The sequence below is a fragment of the Malania oleifera genome, chromosome 4 (assembly GCF_029873635.1).
Source record: "Malania oleifera isolate guangnan ecotype guangnan chromosome 4, ASM2987363v1, whole genome shotgun sequence".
Classification (NCBI taxonomy): domain Eukaryota; kingdom Viridiplantae; phylum Streptophyta; class Magnoliopsida; order Santalales; family Ximeniaceae; genus Malania; species Malania oleifera.
Window position 1 is genome coordinate 8,027,440 of NC_080420.1, and position 26,400 is coordinate 8,053,839.

Consider the following 26,400-nt stretch of genomic DNA (forward strand, 5'->3'; position numbering starts at 1 on the left):
GCCTTCCGATGGAAAACTCGTGGTTGTTCACGACGTCGTCGAGGCAAAATCGGCAGTCGATGGGAATTGGAAGGGCTTCCGGCCTAACGTTCTGGTCTTTCATGAGTCTGGTGAGAAAGGTGTCATTTTGCAGACAACTTAGATGGTACGTTAGGGTTTTTTATTGTCTTAAGATATTTATTGGTTGAATTTATGAGCAATTGAAGCTGTTTCTAAACTGTGTTGTCATTTGTCTTTGAAGTATGCTATTCAATTGTTTCTTTGCCTACTATTCACTTGAGTTAGAGTTGTAGCATCTCTAAGCTGTACTGTTTCTAATAAAAGGTTTTTCTAAGGACTAAAGAAATAACAATGCAATTTCAAGGTCTTTTTTCCCCATATATTAAACTAGATTTCAGATTCTTTGATTGGTGTATTATCTGTTTGAGCGTTTTGTTGTTTGCTCAGCTAACTTAGGGGAAAATATAATAAATCGATTTGTGCTTGGGTTGAGCCCATCTAGAGGCATAACAAAATTACTCTCTCTGTGCTACATGTTTTTTCTTAGTAGTGTGGTTTTGTGAATTAGAAGATGAACTAGATGAAGGAAAGGAAAATGAAATAAATAAATCAAGGAAATTGCATTGGTAATATATTTTTTTCTGTCAATTCTACTTTATTTTGTATGCAGGACCATTGTTTTTTCAAGCTCTATTCTTTTAAGGATCATTAATGTTTTCGTTAGTAGCTAACTTTATGGCTTAGCTCATGAAATTTTAGTTTTTGTTTACATCATTTCATCCTCAGGCAATTGCCTTGTTTGATAGTACACAATACTTTTGGACCAAACAACATTATCAATTGTTTCCTAAAAGTGTAAAAAGCGTCAAGGAGACATAATTTAGCTATCCTCAGCTTAGATTTTCCATCATCGAGAAGGGTTTGTTATATAATTTTAGGTCTACATTTGATAACTTCTAATTTTGATAGTGGGCATATCATTTGCAGTGTATATACAATGAATGGAGGGGCTTTCTTGGACGGTCTTCTGATCTACGTGCTCTATTTGCAAAATCTTGGAAAGAGCAAGAATCTACCTTCTTGAGAATGGTATTCAATTCTATTATTATTATTTTTTGCTAGGCAAGAATGGTATTTCATCGAAATTTAAACCATTCAACCACAATATATTAGATTTAACTTTTAGCTTTTGTTGTCAGCCCTAAGTATATAAATTTGAATCAAGCCCTGTATATATGAAATGGTTTCTTCAATGCAATCCACAACTCAAATCCCAACAACTTAGAATTTAAATAACCTCTTAGTTAATTTTTCTTTGGGTGTTAACCAACCAACGTACTTCCTTTTGAGGTTTCCACAAAAGTTTGATCAACCAATGTACTCCCTTTCGGTTTTTGTAATCCCAAATCAAAATTGAACCTTAAGTTTATTTAACTTCCAAATTACATAGTTTGTATGATTACCAATTAAACCATCCACGCAATTTAAATATGCTAAAAATAAAGAGTAAGGGAAGAGAGAGTGAGACCGGGATTTTTATGAGGTTCTGCTTATACCCAACCTACGTCCTTGCCTTTGGCAAACCACCAAAGGATTCAATAAACATGTTCCTTTTTTCGGGTGGAACAATACCGATTACAACACTCCTTGGTTAAGGCTAGAGCCTGCCTTCTCCAAACGATGTACCCTCGTTCGGTCACTCCTTAATTAGGCTAGAACCCGCCTCTCTAAGCAATATTCCCTTGCTTATCCAATGATCCAAACAATCCTTGAAATCGTCAATCTACAAGAAATACAATCAAAAGATGTGTACAAGAATTTGCTCACACAAAGAGCTTATTAGTACAACAGTTACATCATAATAATATACTTCAATAAAATTCAGAATATGAAATTTAGATTGAGGCTCTAGAAATTTTTCATTGTATGATTCTTTCAATAGATGAAAGAATTAGCAATTGAAGCACAATCTCAGTGAGAAGATCAGCAAGACTTCAGTAACTTCGTGAATGTTGTGAGCAATAAAGAACTTTCAGAATTTCAGAATGCTTGAGAGAGAGTATGATTGCTGAATTGATTTCTCTTGATGTCTTTTGGTATTGGTGTATTGAAATCAATGTAACTTGAGGGTATTTATAGATGTAGAAAGTTATCTAACTTGTTCCCCAAGTTTACTTGGAGTAGGGTCCAAGTTTTATTATGATGCCCTGATTTTCGTATGATTTTTTTTATAAATAATAATAAATAATTTACACGTCATCGAAAACATCCATAAATCGGCCATGTCAACAACCCTATTATCGGTCATATGACCCGACCCGCATTGGGTACCGGGTACAAAGTTATTTCATTTATACAACCTAACAGCGGAAGATAATATATTTATATCATCCAAAATATAATACTCAGAGTATCAACATATACATATACACAATACTATCTCATACCCAAAAACAATACAACCCTAGGGAATCACACCTCCCTAGTCCACCAAACACTCACCCTGTGTGTGTCAGGGTCCCAGCTCCTTATGATCACGGAGCTCTATCACCCGATTTATCCTTGTTCCTTGAAAAATTTAGATAATTTGGGTGAGACACATCTCAGTAAGAAGGAATAAATTATTCACAGTGTGTGGTCATATGAGTTCAGTTATAACATGCTTTACTTTTCAAAATAACATTTCATTGGAGAAAATATACTGGCAAATATATTCTCATAGTCATATAGATATACAACACAAGCTTTTACAAGCTTTAAAATCATTTCTCAAAATCAATCATTCCAACACATTTTTACCTTCGAAGTTCCTGAGATTAGGGAAGATTACCCGCCCATACAAGTAGCTTCCCTCTACCCTAACACGTTATGCAGTCGGGTATGGTCACATCTAATACCTATCAGCGCACTCACCTTACTTGGTAAGCCCTCAGGCGGAGAGTTTCACTTTGCCTCAATTATTTATGTCATTAACTCACACGATTCATTTCTCATATTTAACATTATTTATTTCTCAATTTCCATTCTTTCTTTCATTTTTCATTTTAGCCAATTTTATCATTCTTTCACTTTCTGTTTCCATTTTTACTTTCCGGCTCATGAGTATCCTTGGTATCAAATACCAACATCGCGTCTACAACTCATGGCCACCCGGAGCATCTTTCTTTCCACGCCATGCTTCCCCCCATGGTCAAGGTTGTGCGGCCTGAAAGTTGGATCTAACCGCGGTTGGCCGACCCAGTTAGATCAAAATATCATATTGCATCTGTAGTACGATTGGCCAGCCTATAGCCCTAATCCGGACTCAGAGGGCCCAACAACCCTACAAAATGGCTCATTCGACTATCACGTCATACGCTCCAAGAGTCCGTGTGGTTGCACTAACACTATTAGCAATGGTACCGTGCTCAATATCATAACCATCCATTAGAGTTCACTACCACATACCTGCAATCATTATGCGGTATTGACATTTCATCAATCATATTTCAGTATATCACAATTCAGTTCAACATAAATATTCTCATCATTTTCTGTGCACATTTCATCATCTTGTAATAATATATATCATATTTCATGTATTTTCACATTTTCTCAAAATACTTATATCAATAATTTGTACAAACTCATTTCTCATGCAAGTAATTTTCACTCATATATAAATACCACATTTCATTATTTTCCACTAATCACATCAATCATTCTTATTTCAATATATTCTCAGAAAATACCCATTGTTATATTTCACATTTTTCAACACATGTCATGTGCCACACAATTTTCATCTAATATTCATAATATATTAATTTCAGACTCCAAAGCATCACAAATTAATATTACTCAAATGCCACACAATTTATCTGATATTTATATCATAATAATTTTCAGGTAAAATACAATATGCTCATTTTCATATATTAATTCAAACGGTAATTCTAAAAATACTGCTATAATTTATTCCCCTTACTTGACTTACTGAGAGTCTCGTTAGAACCCAAATCTTATGCCCTTGGCACCCGAAATTCAAATCCTGTAATTTGTATTTTCCCTAGATTAATTAATTCATTTCCCCAAAATGCTACCCATCTAGCCTTCCCTAGGCCCCATGTACTCTAAATTAACATTTAAACCAATATTTGACACCCCCACTTAATTTTATGAATTTTGCTGGCGGCTCCCAGAATTACACCCGCGACGCTCAACCGAGCCCTAAATTCCAAAAATTCTACTTCAACTCCAGATGCTCAACATTTTAGCATTTCCAAATTAATCCTAATTAATTAAAAATAAGTCCCTTAATAACCCCAGTACCCCAAATTTGGGGTTTTGCCCACGACGACCCATGAGAATTTCGTCCCCCTAGACTTGTAGAGAATCATTCCTAGATTCTTGTGGTGGTGTCCGTTCGTCAATCGGGCTTATAATTTGCAAGAAATGAGGTAAAAAGGGAGACTTGGCTTACCTCAGGAGATATGTCTACGCCGTTCCTACCACCGATCCACTCCGGTAGAAATGATGGCAGTGAAGAATAGAGTCCAACGGTGCTCCCTGATTTCTGATTGGACGAGTATCCGTCATGGAACTGAGGAGAGAGGGAGAGAGAATGAGAGGGGAGAGAGAGAGTACAGTGGGGGGGGGGGGCCTCCTGCGTGGCTTCAACCTTCTCTAGGTCTCTCTGAATGCTTCCTAAAGCTTAAAAGCTTCACGAAGCTTCATTTTTTTTTTATTTTTTTCTTTTATATATATATATATATATATATATATATATATATATATTAGAGCCATGTTCTTTCTTGGATATATATTAGAGCCGTGTTCTTTCCTGATATATATACATATATATATCTAATGTATATTATATATATATATCTCATGTGGTATCAGAGCCATGTTCTTTCCTGGGACAGAGAATATATATTACAGTGCAAAAGAGAATTCTAATATCTCGTGTGGTATCAGAGCCATGTTCTTTCCTGGAGACCGGGAGAGTTAAGATTATAGAAGTGATTTTTAGAAGACGAGGTACAAATAGTTTAAGGGGAAACTTGCAAACCATGGATACACCCTCTACTGACAATCGTCTTTCTTATTCCATCTCTCTTCCTCCCTCCATAAAAAGAACCACTTCTTCCAAGATTACCAACCTAGTAAAATATTCTTATATTCTTGATTTTGCTTAGATCCAGGAAACCTCCCTAATTAACTCGTCACTCTTGATCTTAATTCAAGGTTCAATCCTACAACCTAGATACCCAACCCGACGATAGTTTACAATGAATTTCCTAAAGTTGTCACCTCAGGAAAATCACACAAACCACCACGGAAATCCTGCATCTAGACTACAAAACTAGACCTCAAATCCCCTTATCCTATACTCTGGTATTATTACTGCTGCACTCTAGAGTCTACAAAACCTAGTATCCTAGGCTCTGATACCAAATGTAACGTCCCTCAATTTCTTGACACAAAATATCACATAATAAATAAAATGGTCAACCGAACCCGTGGGTAGCGGGGACACCTGTCAAACACAGCGGAAAACCTAGCAACTAATAAACATAAAATCTCAAACATCAAATCATAAAACATAATACCAGAGCATTCTATACATCAATATACTGTACTTCTATACACCCTCATATACATCAAAATATCTCTAGGGTCGAACACAAAATAACTCTGACCCTATTACAAAATCTTACCCTTCTCACAGGGTAATCTTACTAGCTCAACGGTAGCCTTGACCCGCCGATCTCTCAGGGGCTCCTGAAAAATTAATTAAGTTTGGGGGTGAGACACTTCTCAGTAAGGGAAAATAAACTAAATATGGCTGTGTGGCAACATGAATATTTAATGCAATAATACATATACAGTACATTTCATATTTCATAAAAGTTCATCATATCATACTGAATAATCACATGCTTTCATATTTTCTAATAAGTCATATCATACATAAAACATATGTTATATCGGTACTACTGAAAACATATACCCAGGATGAATAGCTAGCTGGTGTCATGTATTACCCCTCATAATGGGTTGTGCAGCCCGAAGGCGGGACCCGACAATGGTTGGCCGACCACTGCCAAGTCAAATATGTCTGTAAATACGATGACCTCGCCACACCCTGGTTTAGACTGCCAGGTGGACGTCCACACTCTACTGAAAGCCACATCGACTATCCATATCCCATCCCCTCGTGGGATGGTTAGCACTAATCTGACGTAGATATCTGATCTACAATATAGCTACGGTACTGAGCCCCTGAACTGAACTAAACTAACATCCTGGTGGTGATAATATATAATACATGATCATATATATAATGTCATTACGGCCTCGCGTCGAAAATATAGTAATTACGGCCTCCTGCTGAAAACATAAATACATGGCCTTGCGCCAATAACATAAATACGGCCTCGTACCGATAACATAAATACATTTCCTTGCGCCAATAACATAAATATGGCCTTGTGTCGATAACATAAATATAAGACCTTGCGCCAATAACATAAATACGGTCTCGTGCCAATAACATAAATATATGGCCTCGCGCCAAAATTGTTTCAGGTATATATATTCTGAAAATACATCATTTATTATATAATCGTTAAAACCATCACAACATAATTCATCTTTTCATAATACCTGAAAACATGTTTCGTTCGTAAAATTTTTCAAATCATAATACATTCCACGTAAAACAATATTCATGCCACACATGTGCTATAAAAAAAAAAAAAAAAACCATACTTCATATTTTAAAAATCGTGAATTCTTTACATCTCATACATACATATACATTTTAATCATCATAGCAGTATTTTCCCAATCGTACATTTCATTCGTATACACAATATAACATATGCTTTTCTGAAAATAAATTTACTCATAATCAATAATAATTTGTATGAAAAATTATTACTTTAGTTTATTCTCTTACTTGGCTACTGAGAAATTCGTTAGGACCCAAAATTTCACGCCCTTGGCGCCCGAAATTTAACTCCTGCAATTTATATTTTCCTCAGATTAATTAACCTATTTCTACAAAATAATACTCGTCTAACCTTCCCTAGGCTCCATATACCTCAAATTAATATTTAAACTATTATTCAACATTCCCACTTAATTTTCTAAATTTTGCATGCGGGTCCCAAAATTATACTCGTGGCGCTCACCCGGGCCCTAAATTCCAGAAATCCTACTTCAGTCTCAAATGCTTAATATTTTAGCATTTCTAAATTAATGCTAATTAATTAAAAATAAGCCCCTTAATAACCCCTGCACCCCAACTTTGGAGTTTTGGTCCGACACCCCCACGAGAATTCCATCCCACTAGACTTGTAGAGAATCATCTCTAGATTCTCGTGGTGGTGTCCATTTGTCAATTGAGCTTATATTTTTCAAGAAATTAAAGAAAAAGAGAAAAATAGCTTACCCCAGGGAATACGCTTATGCCGCTCCTTCCACCAATCCGCTCCTGTAGAAATGACGCCAGCGGCGAATGGAGTCCAGTGGTATCTTCGGATTTTCTATCGGATGAAAATCCATCACGAAATTGAGGAGAGAGGGAGAGAGAACGTGAGGAGGGAGAAAAGCTGTGTTGCAACAAATAAAGAAAAGTAAAGAAGAAGAAGAAGAAGAAGATAGAAGATAAGGCCGGGGGGGGGGGCTTTCAATTTAAAACAATCCTTCCTGAAGGATTCAGATCCTTTAGGAAGGTATATAATAATAATAATAATAATAATAATAATAATAATAATAATAATAATAATAATATAATGATAATAATAAATATACATTTAATTAATATTAATAATAATATATTTTATAAAAAAATAAATAAATTTTAATTAATTTTTTTCCGTTTTCTTTTAAATTCGATCAATTAATTAAAAAATAATTAATTAATTAATTTTTTTTTTTAAATCAATCCACTAATCTTTTATATCTCTTTTTGGAATTTTTACAACTACAACTGTGGCTAACTGGGCCACATATCCCGAAAGGCACAGAGGAGTGATATGCTTGCACAGAGCTAGAACCGTAGAAGTAATCAGATGCCTCGGGGAAACTATCAGACAAACACGGTTGTGGCAAGGGTGTACACCCTTACTCCAGTAGATGCGGAACACACTGGGAACGTGGTAATGGGTACTATGTTATTGCTTTCGAATAGAGCTGTTGTTTTATTTGATTCGGAAGCAACCTATTTTTTTATATCTCAAGTTTTGTGAAACTGTGTGGGGTTGAAACCCAAGTGATGGATGAATGGTTGTCTGTGGCTACACTGACTGGGAATGTAACGATATGTAGTAAAATGTTAAGGAACTGCCCAATGGTTATTCGGGGAAGGCTGCTACTAGGGAATCTAGTAGTTTATGACATGTGTGGATTTGACGTCATACTGGGGATGGATTGGCTATTCTCTAGTTATGTGGTGATTGATTGTTGTAGGAAGCTAATAGTGTTTAGACCTCCTAGGGAGCAGGAATATGAGTTTGTGGGATCGTGTGTACGTTCGACGCCACATATTCTATCAGCTATACTAGTGAGAAGGTTACTCTTGGAGGGTTGTCAGGGGTACCCCTCGGGATGATATGAAACTTGAAGATATCCGAGTGGTTAACGAATTTATGCATGAGTTTATGCATGAACTGAACCATCTTATTGACTAGGAAGGCATTGTCAGGTCAAGTTAAAGAGAGATATTGAAGAGCTCCTATAACTTGGTGAAATTCAGTCAGTTCAACAGGAGAAGAGCCATCATGGAGCTAAAGAAGATCCTTTGTGGCAAGTGGAGTCATCACTGCCTTAGCACCATCCATCTTAGTGAGAGAAAGGATATCCCGAATATACTTTTTTTGGGAGAGGAACAGTCCATGACTCCATGGAGAACTAAAATTACCTCAACACCAAAAAATTAATGTAAGGGACCAAGATCCTTCATAGAAAATCGATAACCGATCTGTTGAACAACCTTAGAAATAGCAGTAGAGTTACTCCCAATGATTAAGAGATCATCGACATATACCAAAAATTAAAGAGTAACATAAGAACTTGTGTAGATATTTAGAGAAGAATCAGATTTAGACTGTTGAAAACCGAGTTGAAGAAAATAAACACTCAATTCTTGATACCAAGCACGAGGTGCTTGTTTCAAGACAAACAAAGATCATTTTAACTTGCAAACATGAGAAGGCAGATTAGGATCAACAAAACCCAGAGGTTGAACCATGAATACATCCTCTCGAAGGTGGCCATGGAGAAACACAATATTAACATCCAGCTGGTGAAGGGGCTAATTTTTTTAAACACCAATGGAAAGGATAGCCCGAATAGTTAGCGGCTTCACAATAGGGCTGAATGTCTTATTATAGTCAAAGCCACGCTGTTTATGGAAACCTTTGGTCACTAATCGGGCTTTATAACAAGAAATACTACCATCGGGAATCCATTTGATACTGAAAACACATTTGCACCTATTGGGTTTGATTTTAGAGCATAGTGGAACCAACTCCCATGCACCATGTTTAACTAACACAGTGAACTCTTCGGACATAGCATGTTGCCACTTGGGATTTTTCAAGGCCCGAGACTCACATGTGGCCTCCACAGGTTGAGGAAGAGGGTGTTGAGTGGCAAGGTAAAGTTGTTTGGGTCTATGAATATTATTCATAGACCAGATAGTCATACCATGAGTACGGGTGGATTGGGCCAAATATGCAAGTATGGTGGATAAAGGGATTACCTCTGGCAGAGAAGGTGTAGGGGAGAGTGATGAAGTTGGAGTTGCAGGAGCGTTGTCAGTCATGGTGGTAGGAGAGGAGGGTATCCGTCCAATGGAAGGCACTACTATAATGGCATAGTCCTTTGTCATAGCACCTAAAACTGACAAAGAAGATACAAAACATGGGTAGAGGAATAAAAAGGAAGAACACATTCATCAAAAACCACATGCCTAGACACATAAATGCGAGAGGTAACAAGGTTCATGCATACACCAATAGGCACTCTGAGAACTTAAGTAACTAAGAAAGAGACAAGGTGTAGATTTTGGTTGAAGTTTACCGATGGCATGAGGTTTGAGCCATGGGTAACACTAACAATCAAAAATACGAAACTTTTTGTAATTGGGGCAATGACCAAACAAACATTCGAAAGAACTTTTATTTTTCAAAATAGGAGTAGGCATACGATTTATTAAATAAACTGCTACCTGCAATGCGTAGGACCAATAATAAAAAGAGAGACTCGCTTGACTCAATAAGGTGAGACCAGTTTTGACAATGTGCCGATGTTGATGTTCACTTGTACCATTTTGCTCAGGTGTATGAGGAGCAGTGGTAAGCCAGCCAATGGAAGTAGAGGAGAGAAAATGATGAAGAGCTTAAAATTCACCTCCATTATCGAAGTATAATTGTTTGATGTGAAAACCAAATTGTTTTCCTAATAGCCCCAACCCTTTCAATTAACAAAAAATGTTGCAAACATCACTTTTTCGTTGGGTGGGAAACAACCAACAATATTTAGTAAAGCAATCAATAAACAAGACATAAAAACGAAACCCATCAAGTGAAGTGGAATTTGTAGGCCCCCAAACATCAATATAAATGTATTCAACCAGATTAGTGCTAACAACAGAAGTGGAAGAAAAAGGCAACTTGTGACTTTATTGCATTGACAAGCATTACAAACAAAAGATGAAGAGACACTAGACACCACAACTGGTATAGAAAAGGTACAAATAACAAAATCAACTACTTTATTTGACAAATGCCCAATTTGTCTATGTCTGGTGTCAGTTGTTGTTCGTTCACCAACAAGAGCTAAAATATAAGACACTTTCACGGAAGATGCCATCAACATCGAATAGACACCATCCTGACATTTACCGTGAAGTAGAGTCACCCTTGTGCTCCAATCCTTCACAAGAAAATAAAATGGGTGAAACTCAAGATAGACATCATTGCTACGAGTGAAATAATGAACGGAGATTAGGATTTTGTGAATATTAGGAACACAAAGAGTATTTGTCAATTTAAAAGACTTTAAGGAAAAGGGAAGAAACATAAAGCCAACATGTGTGACTCAAAAACCTGAGCAATCGCCAATGATGACCTCATTTTGTGCCATCATACTCCCAGTGAATAGAGAGATTAGCAAGATCGGAGGTCATGTTGTGAGAAGCAGCAGAATCCACAAGCCACTTTTTGTCGGTGGATGCATTTGTAGCTGCACAATTAACAAACTTCACTCCTGAAGCAGAGTAACAAGTCTTAGCCGAGTGGCCAACTTTGTCACACAACTAACAAACAAAATGGGGCTTACCAGGCTACTCATTGTGATTATTGTGACCAGAGTTGGAGCGACGATGACCAGAGGAACCAGGGTTGGAACGTTGGTTGCAGTTGAAAGTGGAAGCCAAAGTGCGGCGCTGAGTGGAGTTCGCTATGGCAACTAGGAGAGCATTGGACACATCAACATGTCGTAAGTAACTTTCGTGGCCAACCAGTACATCATGAAACTCCTCAAACGTAAGAGAAGTCTCACGTGCCTGAATAAATGTTGGAATCTCATAGTACTCAGGGCCAAGACTGTTGAGGGCATACAAAGTAATGTCATCCATTGAGATAGGAGAGTCAATTACAGCAAGTTCATCAACTAATACCTTGATGGCGTGGAGATACTCCGAGATTGAGCGGGACTCTAGCTGAATGAGAGTCAACTCTTCCTTAAGTTGCATAATACGAGTGCGTGAATGATTGGCGTACAATCGTTGCAACTTGGACTAAGCACCATGAGTAGTGGTGGAAGCAGCAATGAGCGGCATGACCGACTCAGAGACAGATGCAAGGATGGCGTGGACGATCAGCTTATCTTGTCGAAGCCAACACCAGAAAATCGTATTAGAGATACTTGTAGAAGATGATCTGACAGAGGAGGTGCTGGGAGAAATGGTTCATGACGGACAAACGGTTGTACCATCAAGATAGCATTGAAGGTCATAGCTAATGAGCAATGACATCAACTGGGTGCGCCAAGAAGGGAAGTTGGAAGGGGTAAGCTTCAAGGGAAGCTGGCAACCGGCATTGATGGGAATTAGAGAAGAGTTGTTGTTGTTGGGAGTGTCTAGGATGCTGACAACAACGAATTCAGAAGAAAGAACCATTAGGAAAGAAAAGGAAAAAAAAAATCTTGTTAGAGAAAAAGCTCTGATACAATATTGAAAATGCATGACACTTTCATTAATGTAGAAATGTCCTATATATAATACTTGTACAAGATATAGTTTATTACAAATTCAAACACAAATTCAAATAGTATTTAAATACTAAATTAAGGAGATTTGAGACTATCATATACAAACAGATAGAATCCTAAATCGCTGCAAATAATAGGATATTCGCAAATTTTCAACTGTTAGGATTTTCAGTAAATTTCCTTAATAGGGGATTTTATGAAAAATATGATAAAGGGAAAGAGGGTCCTATAATGAGTTTTTGAGTGTACACTCTACATTACCACCACTAGCTTTCAATTTCCTTTAGTATATTATACATTAGATCAAAAGCTTGGAACAAGAGGACTACTAGTGGACATTATATATTTATATAAATACAAGAATTGTTTGTCTTGTGGTGATGTGTATGATGATGTTAGCCATTGGATTGTTTAAAAAAGGTAATTAATATTGAATTATTGCTTAGCTTCACGAGATGTGTTGTTCATGTCTTTGGATGCTTTGAAAGGGTAAAAAAGTGAGAGCAATTTTGTTCCTTTTTATTGGTTTGTCAAATTTAGATTATTTTACATTTTTAATCATCATAATTCATTTGTAAAGTGTTAAAAGAAGGAGATTTAAAATGATCACAATTAACTCTATTGATGCTTGGAAATAGATCGTTGCTTTAATTGATTGGGTCAAAAGTTAGTGAAATGCCCTTCTCTCTTTAGATCGGTAAAATCAAGAATGGACTCTTGAGAGATCATAGTGACCTATAGGGGATCTCCAAATGCATAAGGTAGTCAATTGTTCTCAAATCAAGGTGTGAAAGAGAGAAAGAATGAGAAAATGGAAAGAGTGAATCTCCTTCCTCGAACTTACCTCCTCTTTTGTCTTTTGGCTTCTATCTTGGTCATGTGGGCCATCCCCCTTTGAATGTGGTTAACTTCCATGTTTCATAGTGGGAACACAAGTTTCTTTATAAGAGTGGGTTGTTAAAAGCTACCATAATGGGTATTTAAGTTACCTTGTTGGACATTTAAAGCGATTGATGTGTCGGATGGATGAGATAAGCCTAAGTCACATGTAATTCTATTTTCATTTGCCCTCCATTCTCTTCTTCCCAAGATCATCAAACCATAATGCATTCTTCCCAATTTCTTCCATTATCATGCTTAGTGATTCTATATATTGCTGTCTTTCCCCTAAGATGTATTGAAAAAATGTTGTTATGGATCATACTTAATTCCCAAAATTTGAAAATAATAACACCTAGGCACTCAACATGAGGAAAAAATCCATGATAACAATGGTGTCTATGTGATTGGGTGCATGATGCTTATAATATTTCTCAAGCCACCTCCCCCATGGGAGGTTATCCAAATTTATAACTCCTACATTATGAACTCAATTATTGCACTTGCTTAGATATGTTTTCTTTAGCTTTTTGGATGTATTTCTTGGCGCAGGATAACTGAACTCTTAAGAATTAAAAATCTGCTCTTCCTAGAATGATGAGCTAGAGTTATGAATTTGTAGTCCATAATATCGAGTCAATTCTATAATTTTAAGTTCATTCCATGCCAAACCAAACCAAAATTGGGTTATATACATTTTGAACTAATGCAACCTTTTTAGAAAAATTCAGGGGCCTTTTTCTTTAATTGCAAGAACAGATTTTTTTTTTTTCAAAAATTATAAAAATACCACCTTGGTTTCAATTTTTCAATATTTACCCTATGAATATGCCTTGAATTTGCAAATAAATTGAATTTGGATAAGATGTAATATAAAATTATTTTGACATTTGTTCAAAACTTGAAATTCATGCTCCCAAACACAACATTATAGTATTTTCCAAGTTCTCCATATATAAATAAAGAGGACAATGCTGAACTTGTACTAAACACAGCATTATCATAGGGCAACATTATCATACGGGAAAACTGTAAAGCTCTGGTCTCCATATCTCTTACTGTCATCAGCAGCTAGAAACAAAACCAAAAAAAAAAAAAAAAACAACAAAAACAAGGATTCATCTCATAGAGATGCTTTGATAGAATTCACTGGATGAAGATTGGGAATGAAGAAGTAATAAACATAATGGAAAAACAAAAGCAGAAGAAACTGGATATTCACAAATGTCAACCGTTCAGAGCTTCAAATCATGGCAATCAAAGATAATAGCATCCCCGACGAAAATTGCCCCTCTTCAACTTAGAGAAGATAGTAGAGCCTCAGAAAAGGGAACAATAAAATACCTTATGGTACACAGTGATATTCTTCTGATACCATCACCTGCACATATTCATTACTTAGCAGATTCATTCAGTAGCAGCATACTTTGGCTTGGCAGGTATTTGAGTGTTGATGGAACTAAAATAGTTTTCCTGGATGCTGCACGCCACTTCTCATCATTGTGCAGAACTCCTCATAATTTATCCTCCCATCCTACAATAGGTTATGACAGAGGTAGGTATCAATGCATTTTCTTTCTTTTTTGGTAAACACTGCCCGTGCATGATGTGTAAGACAACCACAAATTTATCCAAAAATAGACACGCACACGCACATGCACACACACACATGGGTGTTTTAATAGTGGAGCAGACTTACATTATCTGTATCAACCTCAGAAATTATTTCCTTGATGCTAGCTTCATCACCCATTCCATAATCCTTCATGGCAGTTTCCAGTTCATCTCTTGTAATAAAACTGCCATGACATCAACAGGAGGAGCTTAATAAAGGAGCTGTTTGTTACCTAGCTTTGTGATAAAATGCAAAGTTTCTTAACACAGGATTAGTTGGATCGGTCTTGCATTAAAAAATTTTGATTACTCAAAACTGCAAACACAAGTCAAACAGGAATACAAGCAAATTTGGGGCATAAGACTCATGTGTGGGCTTCAAAATATTTGTATTTAATATATTAGTAGTTCAATAAGAACAAATGGAATTGAAATAGCTATGAACAAGACATTTATTTTGATAAGATCATTGTAGCATGTCAGAATCAGTTTTGCATGGAATACACAGAAAATAAAGGAGTAGCCTCCATGTTCCAAAAAATTAAATAGTTGATATGTTAATGGCAGGGAATCGACAATGCACAAGCAATGTGAAAACAACAGAGACATGGAATATTATGAACTCACCCACTGTTATCTCTATCAAAATACAGAAATGCTTTATATAGATGCTCATCTCTTTCAAGTTTATGCCTGTGCATTGTGGCAGTAATGAATTCAATGTAGTCAATTGTTCCATTTCCATCTACATCAGCCTGAAACGCATAAAACACCAAGATGATGAATCATGTAAAGAATGAGAATTAAGATGCAAAGCATAAACAGAAAGATGGGATCTATGTAGCTCTTCATGAGTCCAGAGTCACTTACAGCTTCCATGAGTTGCTTAACTTCTGCCTCTGACAGCCTTGACCCAAGTCGAGCCAATCCTGACTTTAGTTCTTCATAAGTTATTGTACCACTCTTGTCAGTGTCCATGTTTGTGAACATAGCTTTAAGACCTTTTATGTCTTCTTCAGATAGATTTTCAGCAATGACCTTGAGAGGTTTGCAAGATGTACCAAAGTTATAAAAGCAGAACCATTTAAAATTAGTCTAGTTTAGGTTATTAAAATTAGATGGCATCCAGCCAGGTTGTCTAGAATGCTTATTTAAAACATAACTGTTCAAGCATCAACATTAGCTATTTAAGGATAGTTAAATAAAATCACAACACTAATAGAAAATAAAGGACTAGAAACATCATTTTTACTGCTTTGAATGAACAGCTAGCACAAATTACAAGGTTTGATGGAGATCAAACTCATGGAAATCAAGAAACTAATAAAGATGTTCAGTTTTGGCTCATATTCAAAAATGTGATCCACTTAAAAGAAGTTTGTATTTGTGGGTAGCCGTGCAAAGGACAAGAGGCAAGAAGAGCCCCAAAACGCTAAGGCTGTTTTCATACAATATAGATATTTCATAGAGGTTCTGTGAATGTAGGCACACAGCCGAACCATATAACTCATTGTGCTCTTGTTTCCTTCTGTTTTTATTTCTATTTGTTGTATGCATAATACACCTAGGGAGAGTTGAGGAAGAAGAAGAAGAAGAAAGGAAACATCATAGATGTCCACACAAGTAATAGCTTCAATCAGAACTTGGAAAAGTAGATCCCAAAAATTCCATTGGAAAACCATCAGTTATATTTTCTCAGAATGATTCAGTGGCCTTCAGGAAAAAAAGTAACAATTTTTTAGGAAATTGGAATGACTAACAAGCTTTGGACAGCTTTTTTATTTTAATTCTTCAAGTTAGCTTCATAATCTTAAAATCACAGTGATGTGCAGTCTTAACCCTTAAAAGTAAAAATATCTTCTATTCATTTCAGTTTCCACCGAAAAAATGAGCCAAGAAGAATCTCCAGGTAGAAAAATGCCCATGTACATGAAGGAGGTCAAAAGAATTGGTAATCTCTGCAAATAAGGTAAGTATATCTTTGCTCAATAGTCACTCAAAATCTCAAAAATGTGAGTCAGGTCCTTTTAGCCAAATATACGGATGCATTTTTTTTTTTCTTAAATAACCAAACATATCTCTGTGTGCTATTAAAGACCCCACCAAATATATGGGATGGTTAAGTATCACAATGAATGGCTCAGATTTAAAAGGATGTATCTTTACTCTAAAGGCTAAAGCTGAATTCCTCAAAAAAAAAAAAAAAAAAAAAAATCTTAAACTAGGTAAAATACCAGAGAACATATCCACGGCAGCACAATGTCTCTGATTCCAAGGGGCGCTGTGCATTTTAATCCTTGTAACCCCAGTCAGCTAGTTAAACTGCCAGGTCATGGAATTGGAGTGGAACACAGAAGCTAGCAGATAATTCCTATCCCTTTTCTTCACCATCACATATCTTTTTCCCATAATTTTCAGCCCAATCATTGCTTTTGTAGAACAATCACTTATGTTGTTAAATGGAAAGTTAGATAATTCAACTAGGGCATTTTCATTGAATGCTGTTCATGGAACATATCGAATGACAGTTCAAATCATCGTGGACATATACTACACATCAGTTGAAAATACATGAAAGGTGGTTCATTCACTTTATTGCAGTTTCCACTCCTTTCTACCCTAGAAGATAATTGATGATAACTACAACATTCTTAAAGGCAACTTATCACAGTTTGTTTGGGTGAATATTTGAATTTTTGAACAGGGCTTTTAAGAACTTACCTTCAATGCAAGTTTCTTGAGCTTGTTCATTGCTCTGAATTGCTTCATTCTAGAAAGCACTGCACTATCTATTGGTTTGTCTGATGCCTCACCATCTTCTTTGATCCATGGGTGCTCTTACCATGCATAACAAAAAAAATGTTAGATGCATTCACGAATGAAATGAGATTCTCCTGTAATACTGGCAATTTCACCAGATTATGATGTGAACTTAATTGACTACGAGAAAAAGTCCATGAAGTTGAAGCAGCAATTGAAATCCAGAAAAATACCAGTAATTCAAACCTACTAATAGTACTTTCAAACATTTTCTATTACCTAGGTTCTAAGTAACAGTTCAAATTTGCGTATTTTTCAGGTTTATTCCACCAAAGTGGCCTGAACTGCAAGTGCACACATCTTGATGAGCATAGGACACATCCAACAGAAATCAACAAATACTGATTCTAAAGGAGAACTGTCCTAATTGGTCCTGAAAGAAAAGAAAAGCTACAGAATACAACATATATGTAGTACTTATATAGTCGATAAGAAAGGAAAACAAGAAGAAAAATACCAAGAACTTGGGCAGAAGTTATCCGCTTTTTGGGATCTGGGGTCAACATCTTCTTGATTAGATCCTTGGCGCTGTTTGATATGGATGGCCATGGTTGACTCTCGAAGTCAATTTCTCCTTGCAATATGGCATCAAATATTCCCCTCTCAGTTTCTGCAATATAAAGTAAGGGAAAAATTATAATTCCATACACACAAGTGTGAAGCAGTTGATGAGACCCTTTTCGGTATACACAAAAATAAGCAATTCAAAAAAACTTGTTGAATGCTTTTACCAGCCCAAAATGGAGGTACTCCACTGAGTAGAATGTACAAGATAATTCCTGCACTCCAGACATCTATTTCCTTTCCATAGCTGCGTCGTAATACTTCTGGAGCAACATAGTAAGCACTGCCTACCACATCACGGTACACTCTTCCTGACATCATTTCATAAGAAGTCAGTCACCATACAATTTCATGGCTGGAGAACTGTATTATAGGAGAAGCATAGTGTACTGCGTCCTTGGGTAAATCAAAACCATCAAATGGAGTGCAGAGAAGCTGCATATATCCCAAGTCAATTGGACTGAGCAATCCAAAAACAAGTACAATCAGTGACAAAATGGTAGGTGCCAAGTATGTTTCCATTGTTGTAGAAAAAAATTCCTAAACCGAATATGTTCGATTGAGATCTGCAAAAGGTGAAGAATTCAAATTCCCCTTCCAAAGATTAAAATAATAAATTGTTATCCTTCGATAGTGAAGCCATCAAATTAAATAAATTGAACAGCTTTCTTCATGGTGTCTAACATGAACTCTATATTATGCTTCCAGATTTCATTGCAAAGGAGAACTTTGTAAAACTGGAAAAAAGGCTATCAAAACATCACAAAGCAGTTACTTAAGAGTATAGAATATTTGAGCAGTAGTTCAGTTTGTACCATAAAATGACCAAGTGAGAGTAGATGAAAGAGCATGGCAAGTGTTGAGTCTATCAGATCATGACAAATAGATTATTATTCATCATGCTCCGGTAATCCAATCATTGAGGATTTTAGACTTATGACCTAGAAGCAAACTTCGATGATTTCTTGGTCTCCTAGTTACTGCCCCCCAGACCAATTCTCTTCCTGAATATTTTCCTATCATAATATCAGGTGTTATGCTACTGTAGATGGGAATTGAAAATTTGCTAAATCCCAGCTTTGTCCTCAGCATTGAACGCATTTTAGAAATGAAAGCATTGTTAGTTTGGAAATAATTTTGTAAACGGAATTCAATTTATGTATTCCTTGAATTTTAAATTATGTACATCCCAATCTTACAATATATAATACAATCAAATATTCTAAACAAGGAAACAATCTCCCTACAGAATAATATACAATCTTCTACTTTTACCCACTTTCCTAATTTACTCACTATTTCCAAGGATGCTCGGGATTTCAACACCCCCCTCAAGTTAGATCATAGATATTAATCATCTCCAACTTGCTAATGAGACCATCAAAGTTCTGTCGTGCTAACCATTTAGTAAAGATATCTGCAGTTTGTTCCTTAGTAGGTACATAAGTCATACAGATGGTTCCTTCTTCAACCTTCACTTTGATAAAATGTCAGTCCACTTCCACATGTTTAGTCCTGTCATGTTGAACTGGATTGAGAGAGATACTGATGACTGCTTTGTTGTCACAATAGAGTTTGATAAGAAATTTCATCGAAATCCGTAGCTCTTCCAAGAGTTTCCGTAACCACAGTCCTTCACATATTCTTTGAGCAACTGCCCTGAATTCACCTTTAGCACTACTTCGAGCCACTACATTTTAATTTTTGCTTCTCCAAGTTACCAAATTTCCCCATACGAAGGTGCAATATCCGGTGGTAGTCCTTCTATCTTCCATTGATCCTGCCCAATCTGCATCTGTAAAAATTTCTACTTCCTTACTTTCACATTTCTTGAAGAAGAGTCCTTTGCCCGGAGAGCCCTTGAGATATCTAAGGATCTCGTACACAGCATCTAGATGAACCTTTTTTGGTGAATGCATGTTTTGGCTTACCACACTTATCGAAAATGCAATATCGGGTCTAGTATGTGATAGGTAGATTAGCTTACCAACCAATCTCTGATACCTTTCCTTTTCAACTGGTATTCCATAGTTTTCGACCCTCTTTACTACTTCAATCAGGGTTTCACTAGGTTTGCATCCAGGCATGTCAGTTTCAGTTAGGAAATCAATGATATACTTACGCTGAGAGACACTAATACCCTTTTTTGATCTAGCAACTTCCATGCCCAAGAAATACTGCATTTGTCCCAAGTCTTTAACTTCAAACTCAGTAGCTAGAACTTTCTTTAATCTTTCCATCTCTACTGTATCATCCCCAGTTAGGATTATATCATCAACATACACTATCACAATCGTTCTCTTACCACTTTTAGACTGTTGGAAGAACAGAGTGTGATCTGATTGCCCTTGTTGATATCCTTGGTCTTTTATTACTTTTGCAAATCTGTCGAACCAAGCTCTGGGAGATTGCTTGAGTCCATATAAGGACTTCTTGAGTTTACATACTTTGTTTTCTTCACCTTCTTACTGAAACCTGGTGGTATCGTCATGTAGACTTCTTCTTCTAACTCACCATTTAGAAATGCATTCTTAATGTCGAGTTGCTGTAGTGGCCAATCTAAGTTGGCTGCCAAGGACAAGAGGACCCGAATTGTATTCAAGTTTGCCACTGGTGCAAATGTCTCCGTGTAGTCAATGCCACAAGTCTATGTAAATCCTTTTGCAACGAGTCTGACTTTATATCGTTCAACTGTCCCATCAGCTTTATATTTCACTGTGAAGACTCATTTACTACCAACTGGCTTCTTCCCTCTCGGCAAATTCATTACGTCCCAAGTTCCATTTTTCTCTAGGGCCCACATTTCCTCCATGACAGCCTCCCTCCATTCAAGAATTTCCAGGGCTTCCTCAATATTCTTTGGAATTTTCATCCTGTCAAAGTTAGAGGTAAAAACACGATATCCTATAGACAAGCTTTTATAAGACATGTATTTAGACCGGGGGTATTGAGTACACGACCTGGTTTGTTTTCTGACTGCAATGGGTAAATTGATGTCATCAGGTACAGCCTTATCAGAAGAAAGCTCATGACTATCTATTACTAGATCGAGATTGGGCGAGGACTCATGATTGCTCGGAGCTATCACCGGTTCCAATGCTCTTGGTGCCTCGGGTATGAGATTCTCCCTATTCTTTGTGTTCGGCTTTCTTGAGTAAACAAGTATTTCTGTGTCGTTTTACTTTTCTGCATCTCCCCCTGAGGTTAAGTGATCTTTTGTGTATGACAGGTTAGGAAATGATGTAATGGGAGACTCAGTAGATGGGTCAGGGAATGAAGCAATGGGAGACGCAGTAGATGACATAGGGTTAGTAGTAAAGAAATCAAAGAACCGATCTTCATTCCACTTCTCCCCCTAAAGAGAGGGCTTTTGGAAATAAGGAGTTGTTTTAAAGAACGTGACATCAAGGCTAACAAACATTTTTGTTGAAATAGAGTCATAACATTTGTTGCCTTTTTGGGTAGGAGAGTAACCAATAAAGATGCATTTAACAACATGAGATTCCAATTTACCCCGATTGTGAGTATGAACATGAATAAATGCAGTACCTCCAAAGATTTTCAGAGGGAGACTGGAGTGGAATCGAGAGGTAGGAAAATGTTCTTGGAAATTCTGGAGAGGAGTGGCAAAGGAAAGAACTAGACTCGGCATTCGATTAATAAGATGTGTAGCTGTTAAGATAGCATCTCCCCAAATATAATTTTTCATATTTGTAGTGAACATAAATGCCCGAGCTACTTCAAATATATGTCTGCTTTTTTGTTCAACGACCCCATTTTGTTGAAGGCTATCCACACAAGAACTCTGACAAACAATCCCATTTTCTTGAAGATAATTTCCCAGAATATCATTAAAATATTTCGCACCATTATCAGTACGCAAAATTTGAATGTCAGTTTGGAATTGTGTTTGAATCATAGAGTGAAAACTGACAAAAATGGAACGAACTTCAGTTTTATCTTTCAACAAGTAAACCCAACAAATACAAGTATGATCATTAATAAAAGTAACAAACCATTTCGTATGGGTGCAATTGGGGGATCGTGAGGGTCCCCACAAATCACTGTGAATCATAGTAAATAGGCGAGATGGTTTGTATATGGATGTTGGGAAAGAAGTATGCTGGTGTTTTGCAAGCTCACACACTTCACATTGAAAATCAAAAGACGTTTTATTTGAACAAATAGAAGGAAATAAACGTCTTAAATATTGAAAATTTGGGTGACCCATCCTAGAATGGCATAACAAAAGTTCACTATCTCTAGAAATAGATGCAAAATCGCAAATTGCAGTACTACATTGTTCACTCGTTCTTGCCTCCTCAAAGTAATAGAGTCCCTCATACGCCTTAGCAGTGCCAATCGTCTTCCCCGATAACAGGTCTTGGAAAATACAGTGAGATGAAACAAAATTAGCAAAACAATTAGAGTCTTTTGTTAACTGGCTAAAGGATAACAAGTTGCAAGATAACTTGGGGACATGTAGGACAGATTTTAGAGTTATAGAATCAGATATGTGAATACTTCCTTTGCCGGCAACTGGTGAGAGAGATCCATCTACAATTTTAACTTTTAGATATCCAGCATATGGTGAATAGAATGAGAACAATTGATAGGAATAAGTCAAATGATCAGATGCACCCGAGTCAATTATCCATGGTGATTTGTAATGGGATATAGTATTTAGGACTGACAAAAAATTAGCTTGGTGAGCTAAAGAACCAGTGGAAGATTGACCCGATGTTTGAATTGAGGAAAACATTTTATATAGCTAATCCAACTGCTCAGGACTGAATACACCACTTGGAGTGGTATTATTGTTTTTTCTTACCTTGTGACCTTTCAATTGAAGTATCAGTAGTAGCTTGATAGCCACGATTTTTTTGATATTGTCTCAGCTTCCAGTCTGCAGGCTTTCCATGAATCTCCCAGCAGGTATCTTTTGAATGACCTGGCTTACAATAGTGGTCACACCATAATTTTCCTCTTTGTGACTTTTGCCTAGATCCCACAGGGCTTTTTGAAGTTAAGGCCAAGACGCCAGGCCCATTCGAATTTAGGGCTGGTATTTCAGGCTCAAAATGATCCGCCTGTGGCCTCAGCATCACACATCGTCGGCTCTCCTCCCGCCTTACTTCGGACCTCTCGGGTAGATGGCAGAGGTCGTCGGCCAAGGATTCTTCCCCGTACGTCGTCCAAACCTCGATTGAGGCCGGCGAAGAACTCGAAGACCCATTCGTTTTTGAGTTGTTTTTTGTATCATGCACTATCGCCAGAGCACTCCCATTCCTCTTCGATGCTCAGATTGAGCTCCTGCCAAAGATAAGTCATCTCCATGAAATACTCAATAACGCCTCTCTCACCTTGTCTCATCTGCCACAATCGAGGTTTGATCTAAAAGATCTGCGAGTAACTCTCAACGTTGGAATATGTCTCACGAACGGCGTCCTAGACGTCCTTCGCCGTTGGCAAGAACAAGTAGATTTTCCTGATTGACGGCTGCATCGAGTTAACGAGCCAAGCGGTGACCATGGAGTTTTCGGACCTCCATTTTTGTAAGGCTACAACGTCGGTAGAGTCTAGTTTCCTCCATTTGCTGGTAAGATAACCTAACCTCCCTTTTCCTTCAATCACCAATTTTATGGATTGAGCCCACTCACAGAAATTTTTTCCATTTAGTTTCTCCACTAAGACTGGAAAAGCTGTGTTGTCTAGCCCATTTGAACCCCCAACGGATGTGGCCTCTAAGTTGCCGTCGATATTTTCAAAAGAGGTCAACCCTCTGCTGTTGACGGTGTCGCTGGCCATAGTTAGCTAAGGTTGAGAAACCCTAACTCTGATACCATGTAAATGGAATTCAATTTGTATTCCTTGAATTTTAAATTATGTACATCCCAATATTACAATATATAATACAATCAAATATTCTAAACAAGGAAACAATCTCCCTACAGAATAATATATAATCTTCTACTTTTACACACTTTTCCTAATTTACTCACTATTCCCATGGATATTCAGGATTTCAACAATTTTTTGTATTTTTTGGTATTTGGGTCATTAGAAAACTTGGTCAAGGAAAACAACGTCCTTGGTCAACCAAAAAAAACCCTCAAAATGCATCAAACAACTTATTATTTTCTGGAAAAGTAATTGCCGGACTCCATAAACATATTTTCAACACTAAAACAATTGACCGGGACATAGTTTTCAGCATTCTATCCAAACAAAGGGAGAGTGAACATCTTCTATGAACATATTTTCAACAAAGGAAACAGAGCTCAGATATCAACAAATTTCAATAACAAGCAGCAAAAATTTTGAGACACAAAAGATTGCAAAATAAGAAAATTTCACAAATTAATCAAATTCCTAAATTTCTAGGTGAACAATCCAATTGCTCACCAAAAACCCGCTCTAAAATTCCTAACAGGGAGATGAACATATGTCTACAACAATGAAAAAATTTAATAAGCCAAATCTAAATACTCATGCCATAATAACATTAGAAATATATGCACATTTCACAAATTAATCAAATTCTTAAACTGTTTGGTGAATGATCCAATTACTCCTAAAAAAGGGAAATGAATATATGCCCACACCACAGCCATAATTAAATCAATAAGCCAAATCTAAACAACTATGTCATTAAAAAAAGTTAAAAATAGAAACTCACCCTCTTCAATGAAAACAGACAGCCCAAAATCAGTTGCCTTCAGCATTGCTCCTTCATACTTGCTAGAAAGCAAGAAATTCTCAGGTTTAAGGTCCCTATGCATCACCCCCATAAAATGGCAAACATTGACAACATTCACAATGGATCGGCAAATCTTGGCCGCAGCTCTCTCCGAATACTGGCCCTGGGCAATTATCCGGTCAAAGAGCTCCCCGCCAGCGCAGAGCTCCATCACCAGATGCACCGACTGCCTGTCCTCATAGGCACCCTTGAACTCCACAATATTGGCCTGCCCAGTTAAATGCTGCAGGATTTGAATCTCCCTTCTTATGTCCTCCTTGTCATTGACACTAACAAGCTTTCTCTTCAGTACAGATTTGCAGGCGTAGGTGTGACCAGTTGAATTTTCAGTACAGAGGTAAGTGACCCCAAACTGGCCCCGACCCAGTTCTTTTCCGAGAGTGTAGAGTGATTTGATGTCCTCAAATGGCCTGCCCAGAATGGTATCGGATCTCTGAACGGGTCTTCTATTTGGGGCTGCCGGCGAGGGTTTTAAAGGGCTTTGGGACTTGGGTTGGGGCTGTGGTCTGGGCACTTCCTGTGGATAGTGAGATGTTTGATTCTGATGAGATGAAACCTTCTGGTGCTGAACAGAAGGGGTTGTTTGCTGAGGTGAATAGTGAGATGTTTGATTCTGGTGAGATGAAACCTTCTGGTGCTGAACAGAAGGGGATGATTGCTGAGGCTGTGGGGCAGTCGAAACGCCTGTTTTCCCTGATCTGTGTCCATTAACATCTGGACCTATGGTCATTTTCTTGCTTGAACAACAACCCATTTCGTGATGACGCTCTCAAATTGGGAGGGAAAAAAGGAAAAACCCAGTTTGGGATTTGGAAATCTTAGGATGTAAATATGCACGGAGGGAATTGAATTGATGATGATGAAGACAATTGGGGATGAAGATTATGAGCAGAGACAGCGAAATAAGGATGCTAATTCTGAGGGAATTGGAGCAAAACCCAGATCGGGTTTTGAGTCCGTGGGGTCAATTTCAGGGGAAGAACTGCGCAGACACGTTCAAATCAAATGCGAGTTAGAAATAGAAACAGAACGCTGTCTGCTGTCCACTCTGTTGACTTTGATAGCTCATTTCATCCAGCGGATGTCGTGGGGAAACAACGAAAACAAATATTTAAATTGTGGCAAAAAATCTGGAATTATTTTAATAGACACTACAGAATTCATCAGATACGTTTCCTTCTGGGTTCAAGGGCCGCGCGTGGTGTGTGGGCTTGGGTGATTTTACTCCCCGATGATGAGGCCGAGCTGTCCAAACACAAAGCTGTGTTCCTTGCTGTACTTCATTTAGGTGGAGACTCTTGTTACTATACATTTCAAGAATATATATATATATATATATAGGGGTAGACTTTTTTTTAAACCTGTTTTTAATTTTACGGTGAACTCTTTTTTATAATTATTGCATAACATAAAAACATATCTCCCTTAGTCAATTATTTCTGTCTTAATTTTTTTTTTTTTAAAATCATTAATACCTGTTCATTTTATTACCAAAA

General features: G+C 37.1%; 2 protein-coding genes across 2 annotated transcripts; both read right to left on the reverse strand.

Moving 5' to 3' along the window:
- Positions 1-11,125: 11,125 nt before the first annotated feature.
- LOC131153667 (uncharacterized) lies at positions 11,126-11,749 on the reverse strand. Its single transcript, XM_058106117.1, has 2 exons — positions 11,362-11,749; positions 11,126-11,262 (listed from the first exon to the last, which is right to left on the reverse strand). The coding sequence occupies exons 1-2, from the start codon at positions 11,747-11,749 to the stop codon at positions 11,126-11,128; spliced, it is 525 nt and encodes a 174-aa protein (XP_057962100.1).
- A 2,328-nt stretch (positions 11,750-14,077) lies between these two features.
- Positions 14,078-26,214, reverse strand: LOC131152807 (calcium-dependent protein kinase 2-like). Its single transcript, XM_058104680.1, has 8 exons — positions 24,824-26,214; positions 18,312-18,455; positions 18,038-18,190; positions 17,482-17,597; positions 15,631-15,798; positions 15,388-15,515; positions 14,846-14,945; positions 14,078-14,680 (listed from the first exon to the last, which is right to left on the reverse strand). Exons 1-8 carry the CDS (start codon positions 25,656-25,658, stop codon positions 14,606-14,608), a joined length of 1,719 nt encoding a protein of 572 aa, XP_057960663.1. The 5' UTR covers positions 25,659-26,214; the 3' UTR covers positions 14,078-14,605.
- Positions 26,215-26,400: the final 186 nt, after the last annotated feature.